The sequence below is a fragment of the Carlito syrichta genome, unplaced genomic scaffold, assembly GCF_000164805.1.
Source record: "Carlito syrichta isolate Samal-C Ts95f unplaced genomic scaffold, Tarsius_syrichta-2.0.1 Scaffold289289, whole genome shotgun sequence".
Lineage (NCBI taxonomy): Eukaryota > Metazoa > Chordata > Mammalia > Primates > Tarsiidae > Carlito > Carlito syrichta.
The window spans coordinates 74,249-93,873 of NW_007233385.1; the positions used below are offsets into that span (position 1 = coordinate 74,249).

At 49.5% G+C, this 19,625-nt stretch overlaps 3 protein-coding genes across 3 annotated transcripts in view; 2 read left to right on the top strand and 1 right to left on the bottom strand.

Annotated features, from left to right (window-relative positions):
- The window catches only part of ANKMY1 (ankyrin repeat and MYND domain containing 1), a 71,536-nt gene extending 61,106 nt beyond the window's left edge, over nucleotides 1-10,430 (bottom strand). The window contains exons 1-3 of the mRNA XM_008054248.2: nucleotides 10,285-10,430; nucleotides 8,277-8,466; nucleotides 6,195-6,338 (exon numbers count right to left, since the gene is read on the bottom strand). Coding sequence (XP_008052439.2) covers nucleotides 6,195-6,338; nucleotides 8,277-8,466; nucleotides 10,285-10,430 — 480 coding nt within the window. The remainder of the gene's footprint in view (nucleotides 1-6,194; nucleotides 6,339-8,276; nucleotides 8,467-10,284) is intronic.
- A 3,612-nt stretch (nucleotides 10,431-14,042) lies between these two features.
- Nucleotides 14,043-14,792, top strand: DUSP28 (dual specificity phosphatase 28). The gene is made up of 2 exons (XM_008054249.2): nucleotides 14,043-14,437; nucleotides 14,643-14,792. Exons 1-2 carry the CDS (start codon nucleotides 14,045-14,047, stop codon nucleotides 14,790-14,792), a joined length of 543 nt encoding a protein of 180 aa, XP_008052440.1. The 5' UTR covers nucleotides 14,043-14,044.
- Nucleotides 14,793-19,379: 4,587 nt separating this feature from the next.
- Nucleotides 19,380-19,625, top strand: part of RNPEPL1 (arginyl aminopeptidase like 1) — a 12,826-nt gene continuing 12,580 nt past the window's right edge. Inside the window, exon 1 of the mRNA XM_008054250.2 lies at nucleotides 19,380-19,562. Coding sequence (XP_008052441.1) covers nucleotides 19,380-19,562 — 183 coding nt within the window. The remainder of the gene's footprint in view (nucleotides 19,563-19,625) is intronic.

The window sequence follows — 19,625 nt, forward strand, 5'->3', positions numbered from 1 at the left end:
GCAGCAACTTGGATGGATTTAGAGTCGATCATACTCAGTGATTATCACAGAAACAAAGAACAGAGTACCATATGTTTTCACTCATAAGCAGACCTTGAACAATTATCATAATACTATAAGAAAGAGATTGGTAGTAGTGGGAAACTGTCAGGGCAGGGGAGGTGGGAGTGGCAGTTGAGGGGAACTGCAAGGGGAAGGAGGGGAACACCTCATCAATAAGGGTACCTGCATAATCAACGTTTGAACACCTAACCCTGAACCCCACATCCTTATAATTAAAAAAAAGAAAAACGTAAGTACCAGAATATGTTCAAATGCATTTTTAAAATAATACTTAGGTTAAAAAAGAACTTTGAGCCAGGTTCAGTTGACTCAGCCTGTAATCCCGCGTTTTGGGAGGCTGAAGTGAGTGGATTGCCTGAGCCCGCAGGTTCAAGACCCACCTGGGCAAGTTGGCAAGACCTCATTTCTACAATAAATTTTTAAAAAATTAGCCGGGTGTGGTAGCGTGCACCTGTAGTTCCAGCTACTTGGAAGGCTGAGGCAGAAGGATTGCTGGAGCCCAGCAGGTCGAGGCTGCGATGGCTGGGAGTGTGCCATTGCACTCCAGTCTGGACGACAGAGTGAGACTCCAACTCAAAAAAAAAAAAATAACTTTGTATGTATGGCATGAAAGCCAGAAATTGTAAAGAAAAAAATTAACAAATTTGACTACTTAAAAAATTCTATTTGGAGTATAGCAAAAACAACCATGTCCAAAGTTAATAGTAAATTGGAAAAATAAATAACATATGTAACAGAAAAAAAAAAGCTTACACAAACTTTTAACCTTCCCTGGCCTACACTGGTATTGTGGCAGGATGTGACAAATGCTCAAATATATTTCTTGTATGATTAAGTGAATAAACGCATGTAGCTGCTTTGGGATCAGCAATTGGCCTCATGGCAATCACCTGGGATGACTTCCACTAGCCCAGCAGCAGAAAGGGGGTTTGTAGCAGTTAAAGGTATTTCCTTTTAAAATGCAAGTTGCAACTTTAAAGACCCCCCAGGCGGGTTTTGTTTAAAAAAAAAAAAGGCCAAATGGCCCAGAGACTGGCCATTTCATGGAAATGGAAAAGAGTCTTATCTAAAACCCCCTCTTCTGAAGTTGATATTAACAATCCTGCAGTTCCTGGAAACCATTTGTTCTTTGAAAAATCTAATTTTGCTGAGTACAACCTTGTAAAATTCCAAAGGAAGTATGGAATCACTCAACACAACCCCCTCCCTTACCTAAACAAGGGTATAAGACCCCACTTTTCCTGTTCTGGCTCGCTCGATTTGGACGCATTAAACCCTCGGGCCCGCTGGGATGGCCGGCGTAATAAAGTGCCACTTTCTATAATAGTCTCAGTGTCATGATCTCTCTATTTTTCCTGCTACAGTATCTTTACCCCATTTGGGAAACATCAGTTTTCTCCCTTTGAAATAATAACAGGAAAGTCTATGCACCTGGATGGAGCTCACAAACCATCTCTCCTTAAAGGTGATAGTCCTTATTATTGCCGAGGCCTCATAAAACTCCTCACTAAAAATGAATGACAGATTCTTTTTCGTTGTTTTTTTTTTAACATTGAGCTCCCCGAAATGAAAGCATAAAAGATCATGGCCTCTGACCTAGAAATGTGGTTATTGGAAATGATATTAAATAAAATATTCTCTCCAACATGTTGGAAGAGACCGTACTAAAGAGGAATATAAGGTTCAATTAGGCCAGCATCAATTGGGTAAATTTGGTAAATTATATTATGGAAAAGGACCTCAAGATAAATACCTACAAAGAAACTTACTGATAACCACAAGGAGCTGTAAAAGCTAGCTAGCCAGCTGTAAACTATTTGCTGTTAGGTCAACAATAAACAGGAAGTAGTTAACCATTCATTGCCAGTTCCAAGGTAAACAAGAAGCAGTTAATTATTGTTAACTATTGATGTTATTTTACCCTACCTTAAAGTAACAAAACTTTGCAATCAATCAGCCTTTCACAAACCTCTGGGAATTTCCTTTTGCAGACCTCCCCCAGAGACAATTTCCCCAGCCTTAATTGGATCTCAATATAGTCTTAGAAATACTGCTATCTCGCCCTTGCCTCTTTGCAGACAGCAAACAGCAAACTTTCTCTCACTGCCATCCTACTTATTGTGTCCTTCACAACGCATCTTCCCTTTAATACATCTTCCTGTTTTCACTATTTTGGTAAATTCTTCTTACCAACCCATGACTCTGACCATACCAAGTCCACTGCCACACACAGCACATACCAGGTATTATTAACAAATTTTTAGCCAGGTACAGTGGCTCACACCTGTAATCCCAGCACTTTGGGAGATGGAGGCAAGAGGATTGTCTAAGCCTACAGGTTTGAGACCAGCCTGCGCAACATGGCAAGACCTTGTCTCTACAATTAAATTAAAAAATTAGCCGGGTGTGGTGGCGCACACCTATAGTTCCAGTTGCTTGGAAGACTGACGCAGGGATGCCCTGAGCCCAGCAGGTCGAGGCTGTGGGGACTGTGAGTGTGCCACTGCACTCCAGCCTGGGTGACAGAGTGAGACTCTGACTCAAAAAAAAAAATTTTGTGCAGCTAAACTCAGAGGCATTGACTCATGGATTCACATTTCTTATTTTAAAAAGGAAGGCTGCCTGAGTGGACATCTTCTCTCACTAAAGATCTCCAGCTATAGCTGACTCGCATCAGTCACCTTGTTCTTCAGACCATGACAAAAAGTTAAAACCTGGTTAAAAAAGATCATTCCAAAGGCTCAATGGCTATGCAACATTACAATGACAGATATCTAATGTGATTTATTTCACCGGTTACCTTCAGGAATAAGAACACTTTCCAGATCTGTATTTCAAATTGTTAATAATGATCCTTTTTTGCATCATATTTTTAATTCTGAAATTGATTGTGCTTTGTATTTCTAGAGGTCTAAAGTCAACAACAAAAACTAAAACCATGATAGCTGCATGCTTAGAAATAATCCAACATGCCACAGCTCCTTTGTAAGTGGATGGCCTGACTGAGAGCCCATTGTTTTGTCCTTTTGTTTTGCCAATCAATTTGGCCTTGAGACCTCACTGAATTCTTGAGCCATGGTACTTCTCTTTTCCCCATGTGAGATCAGATTACTTGAAAAGGAGTCTTCGCAATGATGTAGGACAAACTTACATCTAAAATATTAATCAGTGTATTCAGAAGAGAAAGACATCAATCAAAAGGGGGAAATAAGGTCAGATATGGTGGTCCATGCCAGTAATCCTTGTACTTTGGGAGACTGAGGCAGTGGATTGCTTGAGCCCAGGAGTTCGAGACCAGCCTGGGCAATATAGCAAGATCTTGTCTCCACAGAAGGTAAAAAAAAAAAAAAAAAAAAAAAAAGTAGCTTGGCATGCTGGTGTGCACCCATAGTTCCACCTACTTTAGAGGCTGAGGCAGAAGGATCAACTGAGCCCAGGAGATCAAGACTGCAATGAGCCGTGATTATGCTACCTGCCCTCTAGCCTAGGCAACAGAGTGAGACCCTATCTCCAAAAAAGGGGGGGAGGTGGAGATGAGAAAGGAAAGTGGCTCAGAGCAGCCTGAGCAATGTCAGCTCTGCAAAATGTATCAGACCCAGAGAGAGACCAGCATGAGACTTCAGTCACAGTCCCCTGCAGTTATGCCCAAGGATAACTGTTTCAAGTCATTGTTTTTTCTTTCCTTCCCTATAGTTTCCAGACTAACTGATAAACTACCTAAAATGTTACCACAAGTTGCACAGTGCCACCCTCACCCATTATTTTCATGCTCCTGAAATTTGGATTACAAAAAGCATTGTTAAACCAGTCAATAGCTATAGTTATTTATTTATTTTTTCATTTTTTGAGTTGGAGTTTCACTGCATCGCCCAGGCTGGAGTGCAGTGACACACTCATGGCCACCCCAGTGTTGACCCACTGGGCTCTGGCAGTCCTTCTGCCTGAGTCTTCCAAGTAGATGGAACTACAGGCGTGCGCTACCATGCCTGGCTAATTTTTTATTTATTATGGAGACGAGGTCTCACCAAATTACCCGGGCTGATCTCGAACCTGTGGGCTCAGACAATCCACTCCCCTTAGCCTCCCAAAGTACTGTGATTACAGGCTGAGCCACTGAGTCTGGCCATCTTATGTTATTTTAATATAAATTCTTGTAAGCAATTTAAGAACTGGCCCTTTCTTTTTTCCTTTAAAAACCCACTTGTAACTATTACTAATCAGCACACATATTCAGGATAACTTGAGTCTGTGTGCCCCAGGCCACAATCCTCAACCTTGGCTCAAATAAACTACTTACATTAATTTTGCCTCCATTTCTTCCTTATGTTGACAGCAGCTATTTAGGTCAAGTGAAGCATTTATTTATCAGATAAACCCACAGTCCCACTCCTAAATATCTACCCAAGTGAAACAAAAACCTATGTGTGGAGGAACATGAGGCCCAATTAGGCCTACATCAATTGAGTAAATTGGGTAAATAAATAATTTTGAGGAAATCTCAGAATGAAACAAGAATTGTAAAAGCTGAATAACCAATTATAAAACATTTGCTATCAGTTCCTTACAAACAAAAAAGTACTTAACAACTCACTGCAGGTTCCCAACAAACTCAACTATTGCTGTTAAAGAAACAAAACCCTTTAGTAGATCAGCAGATTTACAAATCTCCAGCAGTGCAATTTGCAAACTTCTCCATGCCCTACAGGCAATCTCCTGGCCCACATTGAATCCCATACTGTTGTATAAATGCTTCTATTTAGCTCTCCCCACTTGGCAGACAGCAGACACGCTCTCACAACATATCTTCCCTTTAATAAATCTACCTTTCTTAATTCATAATTGTCCGTGAATACTTTCACCCCCACGACTCCAGCCTATCTGGCTTACTACACACAACACCATGCTTCATGTTTTCATGCACACACACAAACTAAATATATATGTTTATAGCAGCTTTATTCATAATGGTCAAAATCTGGAAATAACTCAAATGTCTTTCAGGTGGGAAATAGGTAAACTTTGGTAGTTTGGTACAATGTGAAATTATTAAGCAATAAAAAGGAACGAGCTCTTGGAACACACACCACACAGATGAGTCTCAGATGCATTATGCCAAGTGAAAGATGCCTGACTCAAAAGGCTACATATTTATGATTCCATTAATATGGCATCCTTGCAAGGACAAAATTATAGGCCAAAACATATCAGCCACAGGTTGGGGGCTGAAAAGGAGAGATTTATTACAAAGGGCACAAGACAATATTTTGAGGTGATGGAACTGTTCTATATTTTGACCACAGGTAGTAGTTATACCACCCCATCCTTGTCAAAACTTTCACAACTGTATATTAAAATGGGTGAATTTTACTATAAATTATACTATAATAAAATAAAAGGGATAGAGGAATATCTGAATTTGAAAGACCAGGCATGTTCTCCATAAAAAGGGCATATTTCAAACAAATATGTGTAGAATGATCCAGTTTATATATTTATTATTTTTTCCGTTTATATATTTTGGGTTTTTTGTTTGTTTGTTTGTTTGTTTTTAAGTTGGAGTCTCACTCTGTTGCCCAGACTAGAGTGCAGTGGCCGCTCCCGGTCACTGCAGCCTCAACCCACTGGGCTCCGGCGATCCTTCCGCCTCAGCCTTCCGAGTAACCGGAATTACAGGCACGCGCTACCATGCCCAGCTGATTTTTTTATTTATTGTAGAGATGAGGTCTCGCCAACTTGCCCAGGCGCATCTTGAACCCGTGGGCTCAGGCAATTCACTCACCTCGGCCTCCCAAGACGTGGGATTACAGGCTGAGCCACCGAGCCCGGCCGGCCTATATATTTTTAAAAATAAATATTTACAGAGATATTTTAAATATAAAGGATAGAAAACAACTTGCTAATATCCCTCTGGGGAATAAAATGACAAGGAAACTTTCATTTTCTATTTATACCTTTGTTATTGGTACTATTATAATCATTCAAAATAAGAAAGCTTTTAGTTAAACAAATAAGCTTCCCCAGGACCTAAACATCTTTTTATACCCTGCCCTAAACACACAGCAGTCCCGCCCCCTCACCTGAACACACAGCAGCCACACCCCCTCACCTGAACACATTGTGGCCCCACTCACCTGGAAGAACCTTGTCTTCATGTACATGGCACCGTAGCCCTCTCGGTGGCTGAGGTAAAACATGCCTGTGAAACTGGAGCCATCCGGCCACATGTAGGTGCCCAGGCCATGGCAGTGATCCCGGTAAAACTGCCCACGGTACAACTGTGAGATGGAGAAGTTGGTGGCCCATGGTGTCTGAGAAACTGCTGCTTTCAGCCCTGAGCCTGACCAGATGCCATCGAAGCCCAGTCACAATACCTGACTGACAATGCATGAGGACCATCAGGACTATCTCAGGTTTCACAGGCCGCCTGGCTACAGGGCCTCCTTCAAGTGGAGGTGGCAAACCTGACTTAGAGTTTGCCACCTAAAGCACCCAGAGTGATTGCCAGGCAGTTGGCCCTGATTGCCATACTCCCTCCCTGTCCTCTGCTCAGATGGGGAATGTGGGGGGGGGGGAGTGTTTGCAACTGCCAAGACATCCTGAATCAGGAAGACATGGACCTGCTTCTTCCTGGGTCCTTAAGCTTGAGTTTAAGTTGGCCCTGACCCCACTCAGAAGCCCCAGCATGCCATGCTCCCTGTCAGGTTCATAGGCGGCACCTGGTCCTGGGAAGGGAGGCTGCAGGCCCAGGAATAGGCACACGGGCAGGACATTGATTTATAACTTCTCAAATTGGGACACAGGCTTTAGAAGCTTGGACAAGAGTACCTGGCAGTTGTCCATGTGCACAGTCCACCCAGATCTGACACCCAGTGTGAAGGGGATAGCCATTTTTGCTGACTTAGTGTCCCTTCCTTTTCTTCTGACAGCAGACACCCTCTTCCCTGCAGAGATGAATTTTCATGGGACCCTAGCTTCCAGCCTATGGTTCAGGTCTGGCCAACCAGAGGACACCTTACCCCAGCCCCAGCCTTGATGGGTTTGGCCATATCCCGTGTCTCCAAGCCAGACCAGCATTGTGCTGGGGCCTTTTTCTCTTCCATGGGTGTATGACACCATCCCTAGGGGCTGGTCAGATAATGGAAGGTCAGTCTTAGACCCCCTCACATGGAGATGGAAAGAGGGAGTGCTTGATGGGGTCCTTAGAACCCCTGGATCCAGCCAAGCCTGAGGCTACCTGCCCCTTGGACTGTTAGTTATAAGAGCCAACAAAGACCCCAATGCAGGTTCAGCTGCATTGAATTTGGGCTCTGTTTGTTGCTATTCTGATGAGCTTGACCAACATGTTCTCTCATTTTGTCTTTTAGAACGTCTTTGCCTTCTGCTTAAGGTTAAACACAAGGAGATTTCACCAATGTAAATACATAAGTCACTACAGTAATTCATAATTTTAAAACATTTGCCCAGATTAAGAATTTTTTTTCTTTTCTATTCTTTTCTCTTTTTTTGGAGTCAGGGTTTCACTCTGTCACCTAGGCTGGAGAACAGTGGCATGATCATGGTTCACCACAGCCTCAGCCTCCTGGGTAGCTGGGACCACAAGTGCCTGCCATCATACCCGGTGAATTTTCGGATCTTTTGTAAGGATGAGGTCTTGCTAAATTGTCTAGACTGAAGAATTTATCTTCTTAAATCACAGCATCCCAAACCTAATTCTACAAACCTTAGGGCAAACAATGGGCATGATATTGGATGTCTGGAAGGATATTCTTCTACAGACATTTTTTTTTTCTTTTTTGAATTGGAGTCTCACTCCGTCACCCAGACTGAAGTGCAGTGGTCGCTCCCGGCCACCACAGCCTCGACCTGCTGGGCTCCAGTGATCCTTCCGCCTCAGCCTTCTAAGTAGCTGGAACTACAGGCGGGCGCTACCACACCCAGCTCATTTTTTATTTATTGTAGAGATGAGGTCTCGCCAAGTTGCCCAGGTGGGTCTCGAACCCGCGGGCTCAGGCAATCCACTCACCTCAAAGGCGTGGAATTACAGGCTGAGCCACCAAGCCCGGCTCAGACATTTCTTAAGAAGGAAAGACCTGGCATCCTTCCTGTTGACACCACATCATTCTCAGAAGGAAAAAGACCAGCAGCCATAGCTGGCTGAGCCTAGGTTAGAGCCCCTAGGGGAAGAGGTGAAGGAAGTGGTGAAAAAAAGTTACCTCGCCTGTGGGCCAAGAGAATTCACCATATCCGAGCTTCATGTTTAGTCCAAACTCCCCTCGGTAGATGCAGCCATCCTGCCACTCCTGCACGCCCTGGATGAGCTGGATGTAGGCCTCCTTCAGGTCCTGTATCCTCAGGGGACCCTCAGATTCTTCCTCCTCCTCCTCAGAGGCTGTTAGGCTGTCCCTAGGAGGACAGAGAGCAGAGGGAGGGAATAGCAAGTCAGCTGAAGCACATTCAGTGACTGTAAGGAGCACAACCCCCTTTTCATTTCATCCTTTCAACCCTGAAGCAGGTGCTATTGTTGTCCCCATTCCACAGAAAAGGTAACTGAGGCACAGAGGGTGTAGTAATTGCCCAGATCACACTGGAATTTGAACCCAAACTGACAAGGGTAAATGGCTGCAGGCCCCCAGAGGCAGGACATCAGCCCTCTCCAGCCTGGGGCCCGCTGTCCGCCCTACCTCAGACCCGATGGCCCCGCCAGATGTCTGCTGGGCGCATGTGGCCACAGCAGGGTCCTCTCATGAAAGCTGACAGCACTAGCCCCAAGCAGGGCAGGACCCACTGAAGGTCAGAGGACAGTTAGTGGCAGTCAGCTGACACTAAGATGGACAGATGAATGTAGGGGGTATGCAGCAACAGGAAGATAACACAGGAGAGAGTGGATTTATCAAAAGTTATAAGGGGATTAACCCCAACCCTTCCCACACATATCCCTCCTTCTGCGTGCCACCATGCCCCCAAACTAAAAGGTTCACTGGGGAATGCTGTGTGCTAGTGGCTCTGTCTACAGACCTGTTCCACCGCCAACCTGACAGCCTGAATGGGTAGCACATGGCCTGGGAACCTTCAGACCCTGACCCCCTCTACCAGGCTGCCCTCAAATGCCAGTTGTGGGTCACAAAGTATAGACAAAGCATCTGGCCAATGAAGACAGGATTTAGCTGCTGAGAACACAAAATCTAGGCTTGATGTATTATTTGCACATAGAAAGCAGCCCAGAAGGATAGACACCCAACAGGGGCACAGATTTGGTTGGTTTTTCTTTTGCTTACCTGTTGTTATGGATTGAATCGTGTCCCCTCCTCCATTCTCATGTAGGAGTCCTAACCAACCTCCAGTGCTGTGCCTCACAATGTGACCTTATTTGGAGACAGGGTCTTTATAGAAGTAATCAAGTTAAAGTGAGGTCATTAGGATAGACCAATATAATAAGGTCATTAGGATGGATCCAGTATGATTCCTGACCTCATAAAAAGGGGAAATTTGGACATAAATGCATAGGGGAATATGAACAGACAAAGGGAGAAGCCAGCCGTCTACAAGACAAGGAGAGGAGCCTGGGACAGTCCCTCTGGGTCCTGTTCCACAGCCTCAGAAGGAACCAAGCCTGCTGAAACCTTGATCTCAGACTTTCAGCACTGAGAACTGAGGCTATTGTTTGTTTTTTAAGCTTCCCAGTCCATAGTTCTTTGTTATATGGTAGTCCTAGCAAGCAAATACACCTATATTTTCTCATGGGACAGGTATTACGTGTTTAATTTTATATATATAATATCCAGGCACAGTGGTTCACAACTGTAATCTCAGCATTTTGGGAGATTGAAGTGGGAGGACACTTGAGGCCAGAAGTTCAAGACCAACTTGGACAACAGTGGAAGTAGCCCTTCCCATTAACAACGGAGCTGTGAAGAAGCTGGTTCAACTTGGGAAAAACTCCATCTTGTAAAGGAAGTGTTCCGAACATCTACTAGGAAGTGAAACCCAATGGGCAGAGAAGGAAACGTGAAAAGATCCCGCATGAGATTCAATTGCCCATTATTGTCCTTTTCCCTCAGAAGTTGTTGATGTAACGTTGAGGATTTTCTGTTTCTCCAGTTTTGGGGGAGTGTGGGAAGTCAAACAACTGGCAAATTTTAATGCTTGTCCCAATGTGCATCCCAGCTAACTCTGGACCCCTGAGTCAGAGTCGGACTTTCCTGCCAGAGGGTACCCCCGCACCTTTTGGTGAAGACGGTGTGACTTTCTGGGGATCCCAGGTACTCAACAGCAGGGGTGTCATTGCCTTTCCCTTCCAGCAGACGTTGGGGGCTGTAAGTTTTTGAGACTTCGTAGTCTAAAGTGAAGGGAGAATGACCACCTTCCATGTCTCGGGTCTTCGAACCTGCAAACAAAGCGGGGGTCCACACATTCACCCCCAGGGCTCCGGCCAGGAACACCGTGGGCACCTGAGGACCCGCACAGCCCCATCGGCCTGGGGTCAGGCCCCGAGCCAGCTAATGCTATCGACAGCAGGGTCCCTCTTGCGCCTGCGGGCCTCGGAAACTAGTCCTCGAGAGCAGCGGTGGACACCAGGCGCGGGATGCGCCGCTTCCACCCAGCCCCGCACTCTGTCCTCCCCGGGGACTCGATGGGCCGGGCCCCCACCCGCCGGGACCACCCAGCTCCCGACTCCCTTGCCGCAGGGCCGCACCGAGGCTCGGAAAGCTCGCACCGAACAGCTCGCGCCGGACAGCACGGAGACTGCCCAGGACCGCGGCCAGCAAGGCGGAGACCGGCTCGCCACACTGAGCCTGCGACTCCCTCTGCTCAGTCGGATGGCGTCGGTTTCCCTGGAGACGGGCCCCGCCCCGACCGCAGCCCCTCCCAGCCCAATCCCCGCCCCGGCCCCGCCCTCGAGCGTGCCCGCCCTTCTGTGACCTCACCGACTCGTTGCCGCCCGGCCTGCGGGCCTCTGTCCACCACCCCGCCCCCACTCGACACCTGCCCGGCCAGCGCAGAGGCCAAGTGCCCCTAGGAGATAGCGCTAAATGCGTCCAACACCTTCGTGAAGGGGATACTAGGAGCGCCGTGTGACACTTGAAACTGAGGCTCAAAAGCTTCATTAACTTGCCCCAGATCTCCTAGAACGTGGTGGAACCACGGCTTTAACACGTGCTTTTTCGGATGTTGGTGACGCAAGGCGGAGCTCGAAATCTGCTGGAGGAGCGAGATGAACGGAGGGCCGCAGGGGTCACCGGAGAGAAGAGGGATTGGTTGTCTGGACCCAGGGTCACGGGGAAGACCCGAGGGACAGAGGACTCCTGGATAGGGTTAAAGAGGATGTGCAGGAGCTCTCCGGACTAGAGGACACATTTCAGGAACTGGCTGGCTTGTGCGGAGGCACAATGCCGGGAAACAGCATTTCTGCTGCTGAAGCAAGTCAGCCTTCCTGGCGAGGGGAGAGGCCCTCTGAGGGGCGGGGCTTGGGTTTCTCAGCCTAGACTGCTTCTGGGAACAGTGCTTCACAGGGCGCGGGATGCGTCCATACCCAGCCCCTCTCCGCAGGCTGGCTTTGCGGGGACTAAAAACTAAGGTAACCAGGTCAAGATTCTAGGGTTTGGGGGGCACTTCCTCCACACTCCCTTCCAGGCTGTCTCCCAGTTCACGTCTTTCTTCTCCCTTAGCTCCTCCTACCCACCTTGGTTCCTTGAGCCACTGGCTCTGGACCTCTCAGTCTTTCCTCCTCGGGTCCCCTCTTTCTGCCCAGCTCCCTGCAACTGCACCGTGAGAACTAAGCAAACTGGCAAACTAAGCTGTTTAAAATTCGTTATGAAAAGAGAATGAAAAACAGTCCATTGAAACTTCAAAATAGCCTACAAATCTCTGAAGCCTTACCACCAGTTGGCTGGAGGCAACTTGGGTCCACTCCTAAAGCTGGAGGTGGAACATCCCCACCTAATTGAATGGCTCCCATGAACTCTGGGTTAAAAAGGGAATTCCATTCCCTCCCCATCCCGGGAGAGCCAGAGTCCTTCTTAGGGTGGAGGAAGAGGGAAATGGATAACAGTAAGGCCCCCACGGAGATGATGTCTAGACTTGTCGCCAGTGAAGATCGGGCTGCACAGATAATTGAATTTTTAGCTCAAGAGTGAACCCCAGGTTGCTATAAAGATCTGGTGGTTCCAGGCCAAGCACGATCACTCACACCTGCAATCCCAATACTTTGGGAGTCTGAGGCAGAAGGATCCCTTGAGGTAGTAGTTTGAGACCAGCCTGTACAACAGAGTCCCTTCTCTAAAAAAAAGAAAAAAATTAGCCGGGGTGGTGGTGCGGTCTGTAGTCCTAGCTACTCCGGAGGAGGAGCACTCTTAGGCAGGAGTTCCAGACAGCAGTGAGCTACGATGGCACCACTATGCTCCAGCCTGAGCAAGAGTAAGATCCTGTTTCAAAAAAATAAAAACAAGAAACCAGCACAATATTAAATGTGTATGCACTCAACATCAAAACTTCAAAATACATTAAAAAAAATTTTTTAATGATCTGACAGTTACCAATGCGAGGTGGCTGCTGGAAAGGAGACAATGAGATTGTACAGGTAATTTTTGTCAGGTTTATCTAACACTAGGTTAAGGGTGGGGATAATAGAGAAGAATTTCAGGGAGAATGGTTGCAAACAAGTAAATAATGGAAATTAATCAAATAAGTTTTTATTATCAGAATAAAACTGAAACTGTAATTATTAAATGTCTGCAAACCTGTGAGACCGTTGCTTTTTCACTGAATCCACTCCCTGAAAAATGCCAGACATCAGAAAAATCGACTGAAGAGGCCTTCTTAAATGACTTCATGGACATTAAATGATATTAAATACATTTCTAGAAGTACAATGCTGACCCTAAAAATATTTTTAAAATAACAAGAGAAATACTGGTCTATGAATGATGAAAAGATAATGGTAAATGGTTTTACTGTATATGAACCATGTTTTAAAATAAATAGAAAAATAAAATGCAAAAATTACAAAGGGCAATGTCTTAGGAAGCAGATAAGAAAAAGAGATAAAACGTAAAGCTGTAATAAAATGCACCACAGCCAGCAGTGCACTCACAAGTGGTTAAGAAAGCAGGAAACAGACTGGGTGCGGTGGCTCAAGCCTGTAATCCTAGCACATAGGGAGGCCGAAGTGAAAGGATTGCCTGAGTCTTGCCTGAACTGGGTTTAAGATCAGCCTGGGCAACTGGGCGAGACGTCTCTACAATAAATTAAAAACTTAGTCGGGCGTGGTAGCACGCTCCTGTAGTTCCAGCTACTTGGAAGGCTGAGACAGAAGGATCGCCTGAGCCCAGCAGGTCGAGGCTGCGGTGGCTAGGAGTGTGCCACTGCACTCCAGCCTGGGCGGCAGAGTGAGACTCCGACTCAAAAAAAAAAAAGGCAGGAAACCAGGTATCCTGCTATCCACTGCCTGAGTGACAGCCACGCGGCCCTTACAAAACGGCATGGAGGACACCAGTGTCCAGATTAGCATCTGTGACAGGTGCTCCTCTGCACAGCAGGCAAACCTCTAGGAGGCAGCCCCCGCATCCCCAAGCCCTGCTGTCCCCACTGGGTAGGACGCGCCTGGCTCCGGTGCCCACACCGAGGGACACGTCGCTATGGCCGGCGGGACTGGCTGTTGCAGTGCTAAAGCCCAGCCCCGCAGGCCAGCTACCACTGGAGCCCCGGCAGCCGGAGACAGAACGCGGCGCTCGGGGACAGAAGCCGCTTCGCCCGGGCGCCCAGGCCACGCAACCAATCCCCGCCCCGTCCATCTGGCCGCTGCCATCCGACACTTCGGGGGGCCAATCCCCGGAGGCGGCCAGCTCGGCCGGGTCAATGCGGCGGCGATCAGGGCACACGCCACAGCCTGGCCCGGAGACAGAGGGCTCTAGGACCCGAAGGAGCCCAGTCGGCTTCCCGAGTCCATAAATAGACCCTCCGTGCTGGCACCCGAGGGCGGGCCATGGACCCGGGAGGAGCCGGACGCCGCGAGGCCACGCCGCCGCTACCACCGCCGTTCGCGCTCGTCGCACCCTCGCTCTTGCTCGGGAGCGCGCGAGCCGCGGTCGCAACGCAGTTGCTGGAGCGTGCGGGCGTCACGCTGTGCGTCAACGTCTCCCGCCAGCAGCCCGGCCCGCGCGCCCCCGACGTGGCCGAGTTGCGCGTGCCTGTGTTTGACGACCCGGCCGAGGACCTGCTGGTGCATCTGGAGCCCACGTGCGCCGCCATTGAGGCAGCGGTGCGCGCCGGCGGCGCCTGCCTAGTCTACTGCAAGAACGGCCGCAGCCGCTCGGCCACCGTCTGTACCGCCTACCTCATGCGGTACCGCGGCCTCAGCCTCGCGCAGGCTTTCCAGGTGGGGCGGGCCTTCCGGGTGGGGCGGGCTTCGGAACTGGGAGAGGCACTTCCGGGAGGGGCGGAGTTCATTCATAGGGGCGGGTTTGAGTACTAAGAGAGGCACTTCCTGATTGGGCGGAGCCCACTTTTAGAGGCGGGGCTTACTCGGGCCTTCCTGGCCACCAGGGCAATTTGGGGGTATTTAATTCACCTCTTGTTTGCAGATGGTGAAGCGTGCCCGCCCGGTAGCCGAACCCAATCCAGGTTTCTGGTCTCAGCTCCAGAAGTATGAGGAGGCCCTTCAGGCCCAGTCCTGCCTGCCCGGGGAGCCTTCAGGGACAGCTCTTCCCAGCAGCGGGAACGTTCCGCCTTAGGGGACGGTTCTAAATCCTTGGAGAGGGCATGTCCCAAGCCTGTGACCCTGAGAGGGAGAAGTGTTCCTGCACTGAAAGGAGGCTGGTCTTTCCCTGCTTCCTCACTGTCACGCTGAGTTTTCATTTTCCCCAGTTCAACCCCATCTTCCCGAAACGCAGATCAAGAGGGTCTCTGTCCCCTCTTGATGGTGGTGCAAGGATGTGTGTATCCAGGAGGGGACTGTCAGAGAGGGTCCAAGGCTGCCCGAGACAGAGTTCTTCCCTCCCTCTGTTCAGCTAGGTTGATTAGTCAGGCTTTAGTCAAGGAACTCTAAACCGCTTGAGGAATCTTATGCAGCGAGAACTTGAATACAGGGAATCAGAGGCTGGGAGCCAAGGGCAGGAGATGGGAAAGTAGGACAGGGATCCACCAGGATCCCAGCAGCCTGCACCCTTGAAGTTCAGCTCTCCAGGGCACCTGGAGTCCCGTTGCATCTCCTCCTCTGGCCTCCCAAACATCTCACTGCTCCCATCTCAGCACTGAACAGGGATTCTGCCAGGAGGGCACAGTTCTCCATGTTGAGACTGGCTGTGCAGCTGCTGTGACAGGCAGGGGAGGGTGATGCTGTTCTGACGGGCCACTCATCAAGGGCACCCTAGGGGCTCTCAGCATCTGCACCCCCCTCCTGTCTTGACCTCCCTGTTTCAACAACATTGCATCCCAACCTAATGTTACATAGCCACCATCAAGCCAGTGATGTGCTGGTCCTCCCCAAGTGTGAAGGCAGATGCCCATAAGCCTCCACTGGGCACATCAGAGTGTGCTGATTTCTAGTTCAGATACAATCTCTCCTGACATCCTATGGCCTAAACACTATCCTAGAATCGGTACTCCTTTTTTTTTTTTTTTTTTTTTGAGTTGGAGTCTCACTCTGTCACCCAGACTGGAGTGCAGTGGCTGCTCCCGGCCACCACAGCCTCAACCTGCTGGACTTCGGCAATCCTTCCACCTCAGCCTTCCAAGTAGCTGGAACTACAGGCTCACACTACCACGCCCGGCTAATTTTTTGATTTATTGTAGAGATGAGGTCTCGTCAAGTTGCCCAGGCGGTTCTCAAACCCGCAGTCTCAGGCAATCCACTCACCTCAGCCTCCCAAAGCACAGGATTACAGGCTGAGCCACCGAGCCCAGCTGGTACTCCTTAAATAAGATGGTAGGAAAAGGGAAACGTGGGCAGTATGTATGAATTACAGATAATATAGTCACTGGATAATATATACAAATATATTCATATATATTTATATTCTATATGTGGTCATGAATAAACTACTGTGGCTGGTGTTTATCATTTCCCTTTTCCACTATTCATTCCATGTTCTCTCTCCCCTCAGCCAGTGTCTCAGCTGGTGGTGGCCTTTATCTGGTGGGGTGACTCGAGCCTTCATTCCTGAAGGCCTCGGGCCATGTGTGGTCTGCCTGCATAGGTACTGTTGCCTCCATTACCTGTACTGCATCACAAGGGAGAATTAGGAGGACACTCCTTCTGGCTTCCAAGCAGCACAAAGCCCTGCTGCCCATTGAGAGTCAGGATCAGTCACTCCACCCAGCAGAGCAACCCCTGTGTTGCCTGATGCTTCAGTGACCTAAGAATCCCCAAATGGCGGGATGGTGCCCCTAGGCGGAAGCATCCTACCTGGGGAGCAAACACCTCTGACTCAGAGGAGCCCAAGTTGGGGGTATAGGAAGCACATATTTTGTGAGTGAGGCACAAAATGTATTGGGGTGGTGATGAGAGGGGCCTTCCCCTTTCCACCCCTTATGCTCCTGGAACTAGGCTTCTGGCTGTGACTGGAATGACACCATCCACTGAGCATGGAGTCTGAGCAGCATTCACCTTATACCTTGCCCCACCCTACACAGTGTCACCAGTGAGCACCACCCATTGCTGCAGGCCACAGCCCCTATCACAACATGACTGCTGCACATAGTAGTTGATTTGATGTTACTGTCTTCATGGAGGGCTTGCTTGCTGCTGGGCTCTCTCCCACTGAGCGCCTTATAGCTCATGCCACCATCAGCCCCATAAGGGAGCAAGAGCATATTCTCCACTAGGCAGGGAGGCTATAGGGGCTCAAAACAACTGCCCAGCTTGGTCAGGAGTGAGAACCTGGGCTGGGATTTTACCCAGCATGCTGTGGCCCATCCTGCTCCCAGCACCTTGACAAGGATCTCAGCTGCCCTGGCCTTAGGGCAGGACACACCTCTTGACCCGCCAACCCAGGGTGACAAGAGCACAAGGTTGTCAGAGACCCAGCCAGGCTTAAGGACATCTCTGGGTCACATCAGATCCCACCAGTTCCATCCGAGGACTGTCCACTGTAGCTCCCACCAAAGGCCCAGTTCTCCCTAGGATCTCTGTTCAGGGATGACACTACTTCTTCCTGGAAGCCTGAGCTGCCCTCCAAAGCCAGCTGGAGCCCATTTCCATGCCCACCCCCGGTAAGTGAGGCCAGGGACATGCTCCCTCCCTTGGGCAGCATGAAGGGAGTGCCCAGTCCCTGTGCATCTGGGGAAGGTGGAGGTATAGGTACCTTGTGAACTATTTCACTGCTCCTGGTCACCAAAAAGCTGAAATATGAAAATTTCTGAAAAAGAAACCCAGAACTCTAACCTGACATCCAGGTTCCTCTCCCTGAGGTTAGGTTAGGATGGGAGTGAGAGCAAAACCCCAAGGTGGCATCCCAGACCTGCATCTGGGGATAGAAGCTTCTGCTGGACCTGGTGTAATACTGCCTTCTGACACCAGGGGGTGTGCCAGACAGTACCAGGAGGCTTCCTCAGCCTGGGAGGGTAGCTGCCCAGATGCAGAAAGCCTCTGTGGGTTTGCAGTTGTAGTATCCTGCCTTCACAGCTCACATTGCATTTCCTGCACCGTAGGGGTGCCTTAGTGGGCAACTTTAATGCTGCAGAACATCCTTTTGCTTTCTAAAGACTGACTTGTTTTGGCTCCTTATATAAAAGTGTGATGGAAGACACTCCCGTGGCCACCTCCACTTGACTCCTATATGCAGAACGGGGAACAGGGAGATGTCCAGAGCAAGACCCCAACCCCTGCTCCCTCAAGTACAACTGGAGAGACTGCTGGAGAAGCTAGAGAGGCTGCAGGAGGGCCCAGGGTGGCAGGACTCCAAACTCCAAGGCAGAAAGGGCAACAAATCCCCTGATGTGAATTTACCCCGAGGGTGGCCAGGACAGACTTGTGTGCCCCCCCACCCCCCGCCCCATGTGAAGACCTGGTGTTCTTCCAGACCTGGCTCTATGGCCCAGGTGGGCTCTGAAGAGCCCAGTGGAATTGGGAGTGCCAGGTCCCACCCCAGTTCTCTCTCCTCTTGGATGCAAGACTGACCTCCACTTCTGAGTGATTATGAGCCTTGGAGTTCCCAGTGATTTGAGGGTAGGAGCCCAAAGAGGGTGGCCGTGTCCCCCAGCTAAGAGGCTATGCAGACAACTAAGGGCCCACAGGAAAACTGAAGTGATGACTTAGTGCTTGGTTCTGCAGCCATGAGCATGTTCTCCCTCTCAGTCATACTCCCCACCCCCACCTCACTCCACCCCGAGGAAGGAGGGCAGACATGATCACATGGGTTACCAGGGGGGATACTGAACCCAGACAGATGATACACTACTCAGAGCTGATGATGCAGCAAAGTGCCACATCTGAGTCCAATGGAGCAGAGAGAGGTGTATGGGATTCCTGGAGATTTCCCCAGTCTAAAAAGCTCCTTCTCCCTAAGAATCTGAATTCTTTTTTTTCTTTTTTGTCTTTTTTTTTTTCGGCCACTGCAGCCTCGACCTGCTGGGCTCAGGTGATCCTTCTGCCTCAACCTTCCAAGTAGCTGGAACTACAGGCACGCACCACCATGCCCAGCTAATTTTTTGAATTACTGTAGAGACGAAGTCTCACCATCTTGCCCAGGCTAGTCTCGAACCCGTGGGCTCAGGCAATCCTCACCTCTGCCTCCCAAAGTGCTGGGATTACAGACGTGAGCCACAGCGCCCGGCAAGAATCTGAATTCTTATGTGATGACAACAGCAACATCATGGCAGCCCATCTATTTTCCACCTTCACCTGGTACTCCTGCCAGGTGTGCAGGCCCCTTGCTGGTCTGTAGCTCTCCCCTCAGGGCCCAGACCCCTGGACAGGCAGCTGGGAAGAAAGGACCTGCGAGGTGGGGTGGGTCAGGCACGCCAGGTCCGTTGGTGCCCCAGCACTGGATTCCTAAACAAGAGGTCCTCCAGGGCCCTGCAGACCCTTAACAGCACTGCCCACAGAACTTTTTGTGATGATGGAAATGACTTCTGTCTGCCCTGTCCGTGAGCCAGACACCCCTAAACACACCATACACACACACGGAGACCCTGAAACACAGTCGCTGAAACTGAGGAATTGAATTTCCAACTGTATTTAATTTACATCTAAAGAGCCACATCCGGTTAGGGGACACCATGGTCGACAGCGCGGCCCCGAGGTTCCTGAGCTCCCTTCCACCGCAGGACCCACAACACAGACTGCCTCAGGTGACATGCGGGGAAGTAGGCGGGGCACCATGAGAATCATGCCCGAGGCCCCGGAATGGACAGATGACATTGCGTTCCTGACGCACACCTGCCGGATGCACAGATCGCACCTAGTGTTGCCGGATCCCGGCAGCTGCTGTCTCAGAAGCGCAGCCGGCAACGCCCGGGAAGAAGCGGAGATACGTCCTCCTGGTCTCCCCTGCGCGGGCCGGGTAAGAAGAGCGGAGCGCGGGACTGAGGAGGCCGCTCAGCCCCTCCGCGCGCCCCGGCCCTCC

Bases quoted from the DNA above. Each gene is read 5' to 3' on its own strand.
- DUSP28 (XM_008054249.2), top strand. From the start codon at position 14,045: ATGGACCCGGGAGGAGCCGGACGCCGCGAGGCCACGCCGCCGCTACCA. The intron at 14,438-14,642 runs GTGGGGCGGGCC...TCTTGTTTGCAG, and splicing joins GCCTCGCGCAGGCTTTCCAG to ATGGTGAAGCGTGCCCGCCC.